This window comes from Plecotus auritus (assembly GCF_963455305.1).
Source record: "Plecotus auritus genome assembly, chromosome: 9".
NCBI lineage: Eukaryota > Metazoa > Chordata > Mammalia > Chiroptera > Vespertilionidae > Plecotus > Plecotus auritus.
In genome coordinates this window covers 18692600-18709457 of record NC_137783.1, presented here as the reverse complement: position 1 = coordinate 18709457, position 16858 = coordinate 18692600, and the positions used below count along the sequence as shown (strand labels likewise).

Here is a 16858-nt window from a genome sequence, read left to right as displayed (position 1 = left end):
TGTCCTGTGCATGGAGCAATGAAAAGAGTGTGCCATAAACCAAGGTTATGATTAATCTAATCCTGTGTACCTCACATCCATTAAAGGATGTCAGGCAGCCTTACTTGTTTGAGAGCAATGGGAAAAGATTCTTCTCTCCCATCCCTCTCTGGGACTTTTTTCCAGGGACTGACTCAGGTTCTCCTTCTAGAGAGGTGAACTGGTGGCACAAAGGTGGGGCAGCAGGAAAGGGGAGTAATCCTGAGTTTAGCTACTTCAGGAAAAGAATCCCAAAATTAATGGGGAAATGGCCCCTTCCCAAGGCTAGAGTAGGAATCTGGAGGTGTGGGTCAGCTTCCATTCCCATTCAGCTTCCCCCATTCCCCATGTTAAGAACTGCAGGGTGTGTAGTTTCCCACCCATTTCCTGTCTGCTTCATTGAAGACCTCAGCGTGGGGGTGAGGAGGAGTTTCATAAGTGGGTCCTGAGAGAATGGGACTGTGGTCACAGGGTAGACAGTCATTGTAAACATTCGGGGTACTGGGAATAAGCAGGGGCCAAAACCAGCATCTTTGAAATTCAGTTTGGGAGTCGGGGACCACTGACTTAAAACTTTTTTACACATTCCTTTCCTTTCATCCTGGCCCACAACATGCCTGGGTCATCTTCAATACCTCCTAGCCCTCACCTCCCTGCCTTCCCTTCATCCAGGCTATAGTTCTTAATCCTATACCTTCACCTCTACATCTACCAATCCCCCAAATAGGCCCTACTTTATGAAAAAAAAAAGGGGGGGGGGATGGGGGCAGGCCCTGGGAGGGTAGCTTAGAACCTTGCACATTAGGGAATGGGACTTGAAATCAGATTGAACTGGGTTGGGCTGGCTAGGCGGGAGTCTTACCTTTGGGGAAAGGGATTACAGAGCAGGCTAGAGTGGGCTAAGGATATTGAAAGGGCTGGAGGTTGAGCAGTCCTAGAAAAGTGGGGCTAGAGGTCAGGCTGAATTGGGCTGGAATAGGAAATATGGGGAAAGAGCTGAGCCCAGGCTGAACTGAGAGTCTGGGATTCAGGGCCTGTGCCTCTGCAGTGGGGCCTAACTGGGCTAAAACAAATTTTTTCCGTATCATGTTGGGACCTGGGGCAGGTCCCTCACCTGCTCCTGAAAACAGAGAGGATGAGGGCCTTGAAGGGACTTTCCCTTCCCCTATCTCAGCAATTCCTCTTGACCTAGGTCCTTCCTCAGGGAGGTTGCTGGGGCCAGCAGGGAGGAGCCAGATCTGCGGCTCCAGAGGAAGTCTGCTGGCCACTGTTTCCTGAGTTCAAAAGTGGGTCCCCCAGTCTCTCCGACACACTCCCTTCCTCCAAGCAGGGCAGAGTCCAAGCCTGGCAATTCACATTTTTTTTTATTTCCCACCTCCTCCAAAACACACACATACACACACACACACACAAAATGAACCTTCATATGCCCAACCCAGTCACACAACTGCTGCCTCAGCAGCCCCACAAACCCAACACATACTGCTAAGCCATGGATTCATTTCTGTATTTGAATGCATTCTCATTTCTGTATTTGTAGCCTCCCACTCACACTCAGCAGTCATGCTTTCTCTGCCTTGTTCAGAACCATATCCCTAGCACCTAGAGTTGTTCCTGGAACCTGGAGAGAGTGCAATGAATATTAGCTGAATGAATGAATCCACTAAGACACATACCATAAACAAATGCATATACTATCCCACATACATATTCACACATGCATCTGTTCCATTACATACACATATCTAAGCCCTCTCCCACCTCATCAGTCACATATATACATACAATGGTACACACTCAGGCAAAAATGTTAGATGTACACCTAGTACCAGACAGGCACACTGCAAGTAGGTGTTACCTAGCACTTTCAGGGTGAGTTGGTGGTAGCAGCTGTCTGGCCATGTCCTTCAGTCAGGTCAGGCCTGCAGAAGAGGAGTGGTGTGTTTGTGTGTAAGCAAATGCAGGCTTAGGGGTCCTGAGGCACTGGGCAACAAGGAGCTGGGCTGGCAGCAGGCAGGGCTAAGATCCCTCCTGAATTGGAGAGGGAGCGGGGTAGGCCATGAAATGCTGTCCTCTGTTTTCTTCTGCTAGCTGGGAGGTGAGGGTAGAGATACAGGTCCATGAGATCTTACTTCAGATCCAGAGAGACCTTAGTGGGGGAATAGTCTGAGGCCTCAGGTTCCCCTGTCTGGGATGAAAATGAGACTGGATAGGGGGCTTTGTAGGTACTGAGACCCCATTTCCAATCCACAGTAGGGTGTCCCTGTCTTGACAATCTTTTTTAATGGTGGGGGAAGAGGAGACTGGAGGTGGGGAGTTACTACCCAGAAAGGAGTTTAAGAAGTGTCCTATTCCTCTTTCCATCCTTCTATGGAGTGTCAGGCTGCTCCCTAGCAACACCGCTTAAGCATCTTCCTCTTTCCCTCTATGCCCCACCCAAAGCCAGCAAGGAGATAAACAATCCCACTCTCCGACTTGAGACCTAGGCAGCTGGGCTGGTTGGCCTCCCTAGTAGTGGCCTGAATCTCACTGACTGAGCCTCCCAGGAACTCTAACCACCCAAAACTCCTTCAGAGACTCTGTTCTCCATCCTACCCCCAACAGCCTAATCCAGGGGAGGATATCCCAGGAACCCTGCCTCAGGGCCACCTTTCTGGCAACCCCAAGACAGGTGAGTGAGAAACAGTTGGCGGGGGAGGGGGAATGGGGAGTCAACTTTTGAAGGACAAGGGGCCATATTGGGATACATGAGAAGCAACACCAGAATGATGAGGGGAAATGTGAGATGGGAGTAAAAGGGAATCCACAGTCCAATTCATACCTCCTCCCCAATGACTGGTCTTAGGACTGCAAGAAGGAGGGGAAAAGACTGCTTTGGGCAGTCATTATTGGGCACCAATGACCAACCAAGACACGCTCAAACCCAAAAGTCTCTTTATTGATCTGTACCATACATGACTCAAATGGCCAAAAAAAAAAAAAAAAAGAAAAAAAAAAAAAAGGCATTACAGTTAGGGTGGGACATTCATCTTCCCCACCCCCTTCCCTCAGCTCCTGGCATAATACCCTTCCAACAGTGGCAGCTAGAGTGAAGGAATGAGGGTGTAGAGGGCCCCAGAATCCAGAAGGAAGAGAGGTGTACTAACACTTCTGGAATTGGCAGCGGGAAAAGGCAGAGCTGGGCCAAGACTCATAGGATCCTGCTTTTGGCCTCAAACTGGGCTCAGAGCTTCCACATGTCCAACTGAAATAGAACTGAGGATCCTGGCTGCCTTCCCCTTCCTTCTATGAGACCAGGAACTGGAGGGTATTGGGAGATGAAGATCCTCTATTTCAGCTGGCGAACAGAGGCCTATTCCTCCCTGGTGAGCTTAGAGCTGGGACATCCTCAGTGGCTCCTCTATGGAGGGCAGGGGAGGACTAGATACAAAATTTGAGGGATTGGAGGAAGAGAGTACTGGAGAATATGGATGAACCCCTCCCCTATCCCACGCCTGCCCAACTGAGACAAAACAAAAAACACAGTGACAAACAAGGCTGCTCCCTTCCCGCCATACTCCCTAAGGGAGGGAGCCTCCCCCTCCTCCCATCCAAGGCAGCTGCTCTAGTGGAGGGCTTGTAAAGAATATACACATCATGGGGGGAGAAGGGGGCTGGGTTTGAGGGAGTCACAAGCACTAGGAGGGCAGGCCAGACTCCTGGAGGATGGGGAGACAGACAACAGCTGGGAGCTGTTACAAAGGTGAGGCCATAATGGCCCCCTGCCCCATGGCATGGCTTCCCCAACTCCAGTCACCCCCGAGGAAAAGGGAAGAGAGATAGCAAAGTGTCTCCTTGGTCTGAAGCTCTCAAACTATATAAAATGATGTGTAACTCCTCTACCCTACCCCCACACTCACCTCCACCTGGACCCTAAGCCCCCCCATCTGCCAGGTATAGGGAGGTAGCTGGACTTTTAATAAGGGGAAGAGGGGGGACATGAGTGATTTTTTTTTTTAAACTTACATTTTTAATAATATTATTTTTTTAAAAAATGTGAAGCTGGGGGGTGATAAAAGGGAGGGGCTCAGAGTTTTACCCCCCTATTACCAGCCACCTAGGTGAAGGGCCTGGGGGAGGGGTGCTCAACCAAGCTCCATAAATTTAAGTCCCTAGGAGCTGTGGGTATAGACAACCCCAGGCTTGAAGGGGGCAGAGTCAGGAGGATGGGGAACCCAGAACCTGGGGTGAAGATGGAGGCAAATGCTCTGGGGGTGTTCAGAACATTTCTCAGAGGCCCAGGGTCCATGTAGGCATCCACATGAGTACCCCCCTTCCCCCAAAAGGCTCTGCAGAGGCCAGGCCCAGCCCAGGGCCACTGCGGGGCAAAGCTTGGCACCTGCCCCCAGCGAGTCCAGTTCCTCCCTGAAGTGGGTGGATGGAGGCTGCCCATTTTAGATGCTCAGTCTCTTCATTCTGTCTTCTCCTCCCTGGGGCTTCGAGGGGTGTGGCAGGTAGGCAGAGCGCTGCGTGGCCCTGGTGAGGCCTTTACTGGGAGGCTTGTGATGTGGGGTTCTCCGATTTGCTTTCTTGGCTGGATGGAGGCTTGCTGTTCCAGGGGCTGTTGGCGCCCAGGGCAGGGGAGTTGTTAAAGCTGTCCTCGTCGTCAATGCCGTTGGCCGCGTCAAACTGGGTATTCTCCAGCCGGGTGATGAGCCTCTCGTCCTCGTCCCCGAACTCCCCGCCCATCAGGGTGGGCTCCCCCACCACCATCACATCCTGAGAGTGGCGGAGGTCCCCAAACATAATCGGGGCAGGGGCTCGCCCGGCCCAGGGCGGCAGAAACCCCCCAGAGCCCCAATACCCACCCAAGAAACTCAACACCCCCTCCCCCTTCTCATATCCCAATTTCAAACATCGACTCCTCTAGCCCCTAGAATCCTTCCCACTGAAGGACTGCAGAGCATCACACCCTTTAACCCACATCCACTAGAATCTGGGAAGTCAATATACTCCCCTAGCTCCCTATTCCATCTCCCCCCCATTTTAGGTGGCTCCTAAACTTCTGTCCACATGTAAGAGAGGGAGCAGATAAAAAACACCAATGGGGAAAGTATGTGCATGTGCATGTGCATGTCGGTGTATTGTAGATTCACACATATTGAGGCTGTATGGCCCTCTATCAATGTGAATGTGTATGTCTCTGATGGTCTGTGTGCCCCTAAGCTGTCTGTCCTGAACGTCCGTATGTTATCATGGCTGACTCTGTCCCTTTATATCTATATTGCTATGTCTGAGTCTGTGTGACCACAACTGTGCATGTGACTAACAAGGACTCTCATCAGTGATAAGAGTCAGCCATACTGGCAGAGTACACTGGTAAAAACCGTCTGTGCTTCTATGCCCGCTAGTGAGCTCACAATGGGACAGGGTCAAGGGTCAGGGGTCAGCAGTGGGGCAGCCCAGAAGAGAGAAGAAAGCCGAGATGCTTACAGGTACCTGGCTGGAGAGGGCGAAGGTGCTGGCTGGGCTTTTCTTCTTGCTGTTGCTGTTGTTGGTGTTGCCACCCCCCGAACTCATGGTGCTGCCCCCTGACATCTTCCGTTTCCGCCGTTTGCTGGGCTGCTGCCGGGCGGGCTCCGCTGTGCCAGAAAAAGGAAACTAAGGTGGGGCAGGGTCCTGGGCCCCTGGCTCCCTATTCTGGCTCCAAGGAGCCTGAGCCTATCCTGCTCCCAATCTTATAGACCCAGGGGCAAGAAAAGAGCTTCATGAGAAGAAACAGCCTTGGGGGATGGCATCAGATCCTGGTAAGAGCAGGTACAAGTGCAAGGCACTCACCGGGGGGTGCTACCATACGCTGCCACTTCTGGAAAAGGCAGGTCTTGAGGCAGTCACGAGGGCTGAGGCTGTAGGTCTTGTGGCGGGACATGAGCTCCTGCATGGGCTCAAGTATTACACAGAGCTGTAGGGAGATCAGAAGGGAGCTTTTCAGGGGAGGGACATGGAACTGAGACCAAGTGGAATGGGCCAGAGATTGGGCGATCAGACTCACTCGGAGGTAGTTGAGAGTGGAATTGGACAGCCCACAGCGTGTGATATTTTTGGAGAGCTGATCCAACATCTGGGGGTCCTGGGCCTAGAGGGGGAGAAAGATAAGAATACTAGCACTTGGGATGCGTCTGCTCACCTGCCCTATCATCTGAGCCTGTGACACTCCTGAAAAAGAGGGGCTAGTATTCAACAATTTTTTAGGTGGAGAAACTCTAACCCTCTCAGGTCACTGACAAGAAATGGCAGACCTTATTCCATCCTTCCCACTGTCTGCCCTCCCCCTTGTGTCTTGGGTTCTGCCCACACTCACATGCATGGCAAGGATGCTGCGGGGGATGAGCTCCCGGTGCTGCCGGATGCTGAAGTGCCATGTCTTTATCCGCATCATGTCATCAAACATGAACTCCAGGTACAACCGCCCCTCCACACATACCTGGAGACAAAGTTGTCACAGCTCTGCCCCCTCCCCATACCTGAAAGTATACCTGTTCTCCCATTTGCGCACAATTCCCCCACTCCGTATACTTCTGCTACCTGCACCTAAATCTGGGTATGTAACTGACATGGACTATGCCCTCACATACCTGTCACACCCTTGACCCTTACACATAACACATACATGGTAGAAATGCTTAACTGATCCTGTCTTCTCCCATGTAGCTAATGATACACTCATCTGCTATAAGCTGTCTATTATAAGGCAAGCTCTTGTTCACTGGTTTACATACCCCCGTGGCCTAGAATACAGTCATGTACAAGCTCAGTAAATGTCTGCTCAATGCTGCAGCACACCTGCCCTCCCTTCTTGTCTGATCACTTCCCATTATGCCTCCTTGGGGAATAGCTGAGTACATTTTGGGAAAGAGGAAGGGAATCAAATTCAGGTGCTTCAGCATTCCACATCCAGCTGGATTGCTGACCTGGGTGAACATGGGTTTGCCATGCTGGGTCACCATGCTGCCCTGGTCACAGTCGAGGGACACAAAGTTGCTGTGGAATGCCTCCTTGGGGTGCTTAAGCACATAGTACAGCTCTGTAGCACCACCTTCAAAGATGCTGCGGAAGTAGCGTGGGATCAGGGTCCGGCCAATGGCTGTAGAGATGGGAAAACTCTTTAGAATAGAAGGACCTCAAAAGGGGTCAGGCAGATGCCACCCCTGCCAAAACAGATAACCTGAGACAAATACCCACTCCCAGACCTTAGAAGGACATAGGAGGTACACACTCCCACAGCAGAACTGGTAGAACCCTCAGAGGCCACTCACTGTATCTCTTTGGTCCATCCTCCAGACAGAAAGTGATGGTTAACATGGCATCATCCTCAAAGAACTCAGTTGTGAAAGCATCCCACCAGAGATTGTCACACTCCTAAGGGCACAGGGAGAGGTATTTGTGTGTGTATCAGAAGATATCCCACAGGGGTGCCCAGATGGCCCTCACCCTCCTCTTTCCCCTGGATACCTCTGTCCAGTTTTGAAGCCGTTTGTTAAGCTCAAATATTCTGTAGTCAGTTTGGTTGCCATATGGTGTGTGCCTTCTGGGGTAAGTGTAGAAGAGAAGTTAGTAGGAGCAGAGCCTCCTCCCCACTCCCACCTCTGCCTTCACCCATGTAACAGAAAGTACCTCCCACCCCATTGGACTCCACTTACCCAATCCCAGGCTCCAGGTATGTAGGCGGGTACATGGGAGTTGGGCTGTATAAGGGAAGAGGCTATGAGAATGGGGGTGGAAGACAGGAATTATTGGGAGATGTCACTCCCTCCCCTTTTCAGGCAGGATCCCATCTAGAAAAGGGATGAGAAGTGAACAAGACTCACCCCACATCCCGATCTAGCATGGTGCCGGGATGGAAGGGAGGGAAGGCGTTGCCGTTCGGGGGCTCCTTCGGTGAGTACAGCTTGAATGACTTTGAGGAACAACCTAGAATGGAAAGGAAGAAGGAACACCCTGAGCCCCTCTTAGGAGCTCTCCTAAAGTTTGCTAGACTGTGTGGACAGTGAACCAAGGGAGGGGGACTACCCTAGGGAGTACCTATCTCTGCTTTTAAACCTGATTCCAATCTTATTTTATTAAGAAACTAGAAGTACCCAGGCCCAATATCTAAGACCTTATTTCTTCATGTGACTGAGGCCTGGATGATAAAATTGAAACTGGGAAGAAATGTCAATACCATAGAATAAATAAATATCCAAACATTATAACCTAATTTTGATAAACCCCCTTTTCAACTACATTATTTTGTTCAATCATCACAACCAGGATGTGAGGTAGCAGGATCAACTGTAATATTCCCATTTTACAGATTAGGCAATTGAAAGCTCAAGGGGACTTGCCAAGATCATAAAGCTAGGATTTGAGCCCCGATCTTCTGATTATTCCCATATCCTGCAGTATTTTTACCTTTCTGCTCCCTCTGAAGATCAAGTCGTGGGAGAAAGAAAGGGAATTTGGCCAACTCCCTGCCCCTCCTCCACACCCAGGGTCTCAGGAGGGCAGGGGATGGAAAGATAAAGAGGGGTGGGTGCCTGCTGGGTGCTGCAGACCAGATAACCACTTGGGCCTTCTGTCCCACCCCCCTCCAACGGCCACTCCCTTATCAGCCAGCCCCCTCCCTCACACCTACCACCAATCTAGTATTGTCTCTAAACCAGAAACCCAAAACCTCAACCCATTTTTCCTTTGAGGCTTACAGTCACTGAATCTTGCTCTACTTACAAAAGGGAAAGAGGAGGCCTAGGAAGGAGACTAGCTTCTAGGAGACTCCATCTAAGAGGCAGGTGGTAACTAGACAGGGATCTCTACTTGTATCTGTGCTTCTGCACACGTCTCCTCTGCACCTCACCCAGCAGCACTGAGTTCCTAGTGAACTATATTACCTAACTGGAAGAAGTGTTATATTCATAGTTGGGTATGAGCCAGGTACCTCTGCAATGCTATTTTCCCTCTCCCTACAAGACGAGGGGAAACTGAGGCACCATTCCAAAGGTCCTGACCCCAGTTACAGGTGCTTCCTCGTCCCCAAACTTGATTAATTTGGAAGGGTAGCTGTATTGGTTGTGTCTGAGCCTCCTCCTCAATTTAGACACAAAATCTACTTTGTCCTTAGGGGGAAGAGACAAAGGAAGACCCTGTGCCAATGTGTCATTTAATTCTCTCCCTAGGGATCTTCCTCACAATACAGGCAAAAGGAGGGTCCCAGAAGGGCCTACACTATACAGTCCCTGAAGAAGCCAAGAGTCAGAGCCTGTGTGTGCCTGCACACATGTGTGCCTCATCTTGCCTAGCAGGCTTCTACCCTCAGCTCGCCCCAACATGCCTACCAAGGGCTGGAACCCAGCAGCCCCAGGCAGGATCAGTATGCCCAAAACAGGCTCTCGCCCCATGCATGAGCTCACACAGGCCACATCCATATGTTCCCAGTACAGCACACACAGCCTTTACATGCCTGTCTGAACTGAATGAGGAGCCTGTGTCCTCAAGGGACAGTCCCACCCAGCCCCAAGTCTCCCCACTCCACAGGCAGGTAGACCAAAGCCACGTAGGAAGCCCAAACTCACACAGCTCACCACAGGCCAGGCCTTAACTAGGCCATCCTTCCCCCAAAAGCATCACTGCCCTTGCCCTTAGTTTCAGGGCCACTTGAAGAAATGTGTCAGCTCAAGACCCTAAAAAGAAGGGAGGCAGGTCACCTGGGTTCCTCTTTAATTCTGAAAAAAGTTTCAGAACTTCAATTTCTCTCACTAGCAAACTGACAGGCATTGTCTGGGGTTGGGTTAACAGTTGTGAAGAGGAAAAATTCAAAGCTCTGTGGACTCTATTTACACCTCCAGTGAATGGACACAAAAACTCAGCACCTCCTCCAGAGGCATAGCAAATCCCAGTAGCCCCAGCATAAGGGCTTGGGAGTGAGAAGAGAAGGGGAGGGAACATCACCCAGACCATCTGTCCCTGTTGCTGCCTGTCCCCAGCAGCAGGGGTAGAGGGAGCAAAGTGGGGGTGGGGATGAAAGGGATGTGTCATCCAGTCTTGGAGTCAAACATAGCCCCCTTCCCATCTCTAGCAATCTGGGAAACCTTAGGAAGAAGGAGAAAGGAAGAACCCAGAACTAGTAAAGTTTTCTCAGGATGGAAGCTGCATCCTAGGGCTGAGGGGGGCACCTCCAGCTGGGCATTTCCATGGTAACCAGCCTGACTTGAGGGCAGGCTCCCTCCCTTTGGGGCTGACCAGAAGTCAGCAGGCCGAGGAGCCCTGGCCTATCTGAGTTGAGGCACCTCTTCCCCAGCCAGCATACCAGGCCAGGGCTAGACCCAGGACCTTCTACCCACCCCCTACTGGCTTGCAGGGCGCTCAGACTTACCTGGGAGAACTGAGGGGCCCAAGAGAGGTGCGGGGAGCAACTGGCAGCCCACCAGGGCTCTGGCAGGGGTGAGGGCTGAAGGGGGGCCAACTTCAGCCGCTCATGTCCCGAGTGGGACGGGCAGGCCTGGCTGGGAGCTCCACTCTGCGGGCCGCACAAAGACTCGCACGCACTGCCTTGGCCTGCCCCGTGGCGGCCACAGCCCCGGGGGAAAGTTATAATGGCCACTGGGCCGGGGGCCGGGGGCCAGGGGGCCGGCCTGGGGGGCGGGGGACTGCGTGGAGTCCGAAGCCTTCTTTGTTTGCGAGGTTTCCCTCAACAATGGCTGCTCCGCTCTCTCCTCTCTCCTCCTCCTCCTCGGCTCTCCCCGCCGCCGCCTCTCGCAGCCTCTGCCTCCAAGCAGCCCACCCGCCCTCCCCAGGCCACCAGGCCCCTCTGCCGGGGCACCAGGAGAGGCAGTGCACGGCACTCACACTCACTCACAATCGCACACGCACAGACACACACAGCGCCCACCAGCTCACAGCCTTTTCTCCCTTTCTTTCCCTCCCTCCCAGCTCGCTCTCGGAGCCTCTCTCAGAATGAGGCCCCAGGGCGGGCAGAGGGTGGAGCTGCCCCCACCGGCCCCGCCCCCTCCCAGCCGGGGAAGAGGAAGAGGGAGAGAGGGAGGGAAGGAGGGAGGGAGAGAGGGAGGCAGGCAGGCCTGGAGGACTGCTGAGAAAAACAAAGAGAGACAGAGACTCGGAGAGACTGGGATGGAGAGATGGAAACAAAACAGACTGGGCCTGAAGAGACCTGGATGGAAGGGAGGCCTGTGGGGGCCAGGAACTGAAATGTTTCACCAACCCCTCCCCAACTCACGTGTGGTGCTCAGGAGTGAGCAGGGGAGCCAAAGCCACAGGCAGGGGTGGAGGAGGGTGCCCTCCCCTGTGGAGACTCCCAGTATCTTCAAACTGCCTCCCAAAGGTGCCCCAAGTCCCTCTTCCTCTCCTCTGTGATCTCTTGGGTTGAACACTGGTCTGGGCTGCCACCCCCGGTGAAATCCCAGAGCAGCTAGCTGGGGGGAGACTCCAGGGGGTTACTTTTGACAGAGATAGACTCTGACTTCAGCCTGTAAACACTGACTGGAGGGAGGGGAACACTCCAGGCTCCTGGGCCCCCAACCCAGCTAAGTTCCAAGCCCTGACTTAGATCTGCCTTAGCAGGAGGCCCCTTCCTCCTCCTCCTCCTCCACCTCCACCACCACCACCATCAGAGACACGTGGGTGCAGGGGAAAGAGGTGCTGTCAGAGCCAGGAAAGCCACACTTGCCCAACCAAGGGTCTACAGGAGGGGCTTAGTCTGAGGCTGAACCCTCCCCAACACCCCAGTAAAAAAGATATGTAGTTACTGGAGTAGAACCTGTTCTCCAATGCAAAGGGTAATCCCAAGAGAGGAGGTGTTTCTAAAACTTGGGTAGTGGTCCAGACCCTACTCCCTGGACAGACAGGAAAAAAGAAACACACACACACATGCTAGAGGGGGCAGCGTATGATCTCCTACTTCATTGAAGGTGGAGTTGCTGCTCCCTATTTCCTACCCACCCCCACCATATTCACACATAGTCCCACGGCATACACACCAGTTGACTGTGCAGAAATAATATTGCACCCGGCTCTGTGAACATCCTCCACACATAAATAACACATCTCACTTTCACATAAATCAGTACCTGATGCACACCTGATACACACTTTTAACCAGTGATATACCTCAAGCCCTAAATAAACCCAAACCCAAGATGCACATACACAGTCTATTAAAGACCCTTACTTCCATACACACTGGGACTAGTGACACATATTCCCCTAACCCTAATATACACACCGAAAGTGCATTATATACCTCCTGAACTTGTGACAGACTCTTATATACGCGTACTGACCATTTGTTATGCAGGGTTGAACCTCATAAACCACACTTCCTGAAACCTGCACTGCATTCTCCATCACAGCCTGGCCACGACACACCCCAGCTTTCACAAACATCGAAATCTGTGACATTCAGCCAGACCCTGCAAAATACTGCCTACACCAGGATTTGAGACATTCCCACTGACTCCCAAATTTACTGTTCAACTCTGGGATAACCACACTCCTCCCCCACTGACAATTCCTGTCATTTGTTTGGTGCCTTTAAACTTTCCAAAGTGCATTCATATGCAGTACCTCAAGAAATCCTTACAGCACACAGAGCCAAATATTACCCTAACTAGAACAGACTATAATAAGACAGAAGGGCCTGAGCCTGGAATCCTGGGTTTCTAACTTCATTCATCCAAGCCCAGCCCTAGGGCACTGCAGCCATTCCTATTCTCTTTACCCTCCAAGGAATGCCCATTCTAGGCCCCAAATGCGTGTCTACATGCGAAGGAGTATAGGTATATGCTCTGGCTTCTGCTCCAGTTCAGAGCTAAGAACCCTGACTCAGTCTGTCTCCTCAAATTTTGGGGAGAAGTGCCCCTTTATACCAAGACATACCAAGGCTCTGGCATATCATCCAAAATGGGCCCTCTCTTAGTTCCTTCTCTAGCAAGTCTACTCCTCTCCATGTTCTGACTTCTCTTGCTTGCACAGGGACAAAAGAGGTCCACCTAAAGAGAGCAAGTCTGAATTAGAAGGCCCTAAAATTTGGGGTAGGAATGAGCAGGGAGCAGCAAAGAATGACAAAGGTGATGAGGAAAGAGTAGAGGGAGAGCACCCCTCCTGGAAGTGAGATCTCTGAAGGGCAGCAGCCTGCCCCAGCCCACAGGATAATGTACCAGCACTGCCCCCTGCCCGGGCCCCTGGGGCTCCCTGACCCAGGCCTCCAGTGTGCCTGCCCCCCTTCCTTTGTCTGTGCCCGGCCTCCCGTTGGCCTGGCGCTCTGCCATCCTCCTCTCCTGGCTCCCAGCCGCCACCACTGCTCTCTCCTCCCCTCCCCCTACTCCTCCCTGCCTTAACCCTTCTGAGCCACATGCTGCCCCAGACAGGCCCTGGCCCCTTCAGCAACCTGCCCTGCCCAGGGTGATGCCCCTTAGCAGAGGTTCTACCTGTTCCTGACCAAAGCCCCAGAAGCTAGTCACCACCCCAGGAGCACTATGGGAGCTGAGTGTGTGTATATGTGTTATCTTGTGGTGTGCATGTTCGTGGGTCTGCATGTGCTCTGGCTTCCCTCAGTCACATGTGTGGGGCATGTGCTGTCTCTGCTGGGCTCGGGGAGGAGGAGGAGGAGCTGGGAGACAGCAGAGCACAAAGGAGAGACTCAGACAGGCAGGCAGGCAGCAGGCGGGCGGCCTGCCAGGGCGCCTCAACCCCCACCCTAGGGCTGCTCAGGTTGGGTGGTGGTGTGTGTATGGGGGGGTGTCTTTGGGCCTGGACTATACATGCTGCCACGATGTCCTTGTGTTCAACCATGTGCTCCCACCCACCCATGCAAGCCTGGTCCTCTCTCTTATCCCAACTCCTATCATTCCCCACCTCCAGGCCCCTCTCAAGCCCTTCTTCATGTGGTTCTCCTTTAACCTCCATCCATCCTCCGTGGCATCAATCCATCAGAATTCTTCACATTTGGTAAATGATTCCCTAATCTTAGCCATCTTTTGCCCGCTCTCCCACAACCAGGTCAAGACACAAGAAAGGAACATGCCTTTTGGGGCACTGACTGAATATGCCCCCCCGCCCCCGCCTTCCCACGTCTTGGTGCTTGAGTCCTCTTCCTGTCCCCATGCTGCTACACTAGAGGCTGAGGAGAAAACCTTCTCCCTTCTCTACTGGATCCAAGCACCCTGCCTCAACTTCAGGGCCAACCTCCCATCTACTCGCAGCCTGACAACCCCTCCATACCCACCTCCTACCCACTATTTGTAGGAACTAAGTATCAAAATATAAGACTCAGTCCTCTAATTTGTCCAGAGCCTTAGTTTCTGCTATGCTCACGTGTGGCAACGGAGGATCAAGGCCATGGGGTGGACTCAGAGCATGAATGGATCCAAACAAGGCACCCAGCATGGAGCAATTTATAAAGAAAATACACACATAAATATGCACACCAAGCTGGGAGGAGGAAGAATGATGGGACTGGGCATGATTCCAGCTTAGTAAGCTCCTTCCTCTCCTCTTCCTCACTCTCTGCAGCAGGAGCCAGGGGTCCCCACACTCAGATACTCCAGGATTCTCAGGCTCTACTAGCCCTCCTTCTGGGCCCTGGGCCCCTTAAACATCAGCCTCAGCAGGCACTTTAAGTGTGTGCCCAACCCAGTTTGGCCAGGGTCACATGATTTTCAAGGAAGCTTCCTCACTGGCAGCTTCCCTTGGGGATGCGGGGGAGGGGCAGTTAGTTGTGGGGTATGGGCCTCCCACAAAACAGAGCATCCCGAGGAGCAAAGGTCCCAAACCAGACTAGATTTGGGGAATCCTGACTTTCAGAAGAAAGCTAACTCCAATGTGGGACAGGAGGGGGTCCTGCAAATAACTCAAGAACGTGGGGTCCTGGGGAGTCCTGGGGATGTGGATAGACAGTGTTCTGAGGCCCTCTGAAGACTACCTCTTCAGTCACATCGCCTCTTCTCTTTTCCCCTGGCAGTGAAGGGGAGCCTTCCCTCCCCAGGAAAGAACTCAGATCCAGGCTGTCATTGGCAAGAGCAGTGTTTTGGGGAGGCAGGGATCTGAGCCTAAGTTCTCTCTCAAATTCTTATTTTGGGTTCAAGCATTGCTTCCCTCAACTCAGCTCTCACAAATCACTCTAGTTCCTATTTTGCCTGGGGCTCCACATTCCCCCTCTCACGAGGGCGGACATGCCAGGCCCCAGGGCCCAATTATCTGCCCCCCTCCCCCAGGAATACCTCCTGTCCCTAAGGATGGCCAGCCTTCCCTGGCAACAGGCAGGAAAATTTGAAGGGGGGAAGATGGGCCCCAATTAACCCCTCCACCCAAACACGGTCCTCAGAAACTGCCTGGAGGGGGGTGTCACAGGATCTTAAGAGGGAATAGGCAGCAGGGAAAGGGGGGGGCAACCCAAACTAGCCAATCGCAACTCTATGATGACCTGAGGGGGGGGGTCAAAAGTCCAGACTCACTTCTGATTGGCTAACACCCTGGAATTCTGGGAATCTCAGCCCCCCACAACCCCTCCCCAAGTAATCTCTCCCCCACCCTCAAAAAAAACCTACACACAAGCTACCCCCAGCATCCCCTCCCCGAGCCTCCAGGCTGCTGCGCATTTACACAGTTGGGGAAGCCCCTCCCCGAGACCAAAGCCCCGCATACCCCTCACAGCCCCTACCTCCGCCATGCCATCGACGCCCCACAAACAAGTTCTCGCCAAACAAGGGGTGAGGGATCCGCAGAGGGTGAGGGAGGGAGGGAGGGGCCGGGCGGCCGTGCGCCTCACTCACCAGGACAGGCACAGCCCACTGACATCTTCACATCGCCCGCCGCTGGGAGCCCAGCCGAGTCACGGTGCCCGCCCCGCGTGGGGACAGGCCGGGCATGAGCCGCCGCCGCCGCCCGCGGCCCCTGCTGCCCTCGCCGCCGGCCCTGCCAGGCCCGGCCTCGGCCCGGTGCGGGCGGGCCCTGGCTGCAGCGAGGAGCCTGTCAGGCGCGGAGCAGACAGGAAGGAAGCCAGGCGGGAAGGCGAGCTGCCTCTGCGTGTGTGCGCGCGGGTGTGCGTCCTCCGAGTGTGTGTCCGTGTGTGCGCGTGTGCGTGTCTGTGCGCTCCTGCCGCCCTCCCCACCGCTAACGCCGCCGCCGCCGCCGCTCGCCCCCCTCTCCCTCTCCCTCTCCCTCTCCCTCTCCTCCCTCCCGCTATCCCTGGCGCCCGCTCTCCGGCGCGGGCCGGGCTTTATTAATATGCTAATTGCCTGCTAGTGGGAGGGGAGAACCGTGTCAAAGTGACCCGACGGGCGCGCAGCGAGCGGCGACGTGCGTGCGCCGCGCGGCGGGCGGGCGGCTAGGGGCCCGGAGCGTTCAGGGAAGGCAAGCATGTGACGCAGCTTTTAAAAAAGGAGACGGAGGCAGAGACCCCGGAGAGGGAGAGCGAGGGGGGAGGGATTAGAGGCGCAGCTTCACACTCTGTATCGGTCCTCCCGGCGCACCGCCGAATTGGGAGCCGTGACGAGCCGGAGCGGGAGCAGGGACTGGGGGAGGCGGAGCCAGGGTGGGCTGCGAGGTGTAGCTCTTTCTCCACCCCAGCCGCAAACTGGGAGGGAAAGGAGACTGCTGACCACCCCCCCATGCTCCCTGCTGAGATCCCAGTCTTACTCTGGAGGCCCCTTGTTAAGCGCCCCCATTCAACCTGGGTGAAGAAAAGAAGCATTATCCTAATTCTTGTGGCAACCCTTCAACTCACCTCCCTAAATTAACCACCCTCCCTTGCCTGCTAAACCAGTTGGGACTAGAGCTAAAAGGGTTAATTAAGTGGGGTTCTCGCCCTCCC

General features: G+C 53.6%; 1 protein-coding gene across 4 annotated transcripts; it reads right to left on the bottom strand.

Moving 5' to 3' along the window:
• Positions 1 to 2942: 2942 nt before the first annotated feature.
• LDB1 (LIM domain binding 1) lies at positions 2943 to 16109 on the bottom strand. Of its 4 annotated transcripts, none has more exons than XM_080642801.1 (11): positions 15819 to 16109; positions 7866 to 7968; positions 7698 to 7742; positions 7510 to 7585; positions 7314 to 7416; positions 6969 to 7141; positions 6359 to 6481; positions 6050 to 6133; positions 5836 to 5959; positions 5491 to 5639; positions 2943 to 4776 (listed from the first exon to the last, which is right to left on the bottom strand). In XM_080642801.1, the coding sequence occupies exons 1-11, from the start codon at positions 15841 to 15843 to the stop codon at positions 4546 to 4548; spliced, it is 1236 nt and encodes a 411-aa protein (XP_080498927.1). In that variant the 5' UTR covers positions 15844 to 16109; the 3' UTR covers positions 2943 to 4545. The 4 variants fall into 4 exon arrangements, with proteins under 4 accessions (XP_080498927.1, XP_080498928.1, XP_080498930.1 ...); XM_080642802.1 differs by having other exon boundaries at positions 5497 to 5639; positions 15819 to 15992; XM_080642804.1 differs by having other exon boundaries at positions 7698 to 7759; positions 15819 to 15841.
• Positions 16110 to 16858: the final 749 nt, after the last annotated feature.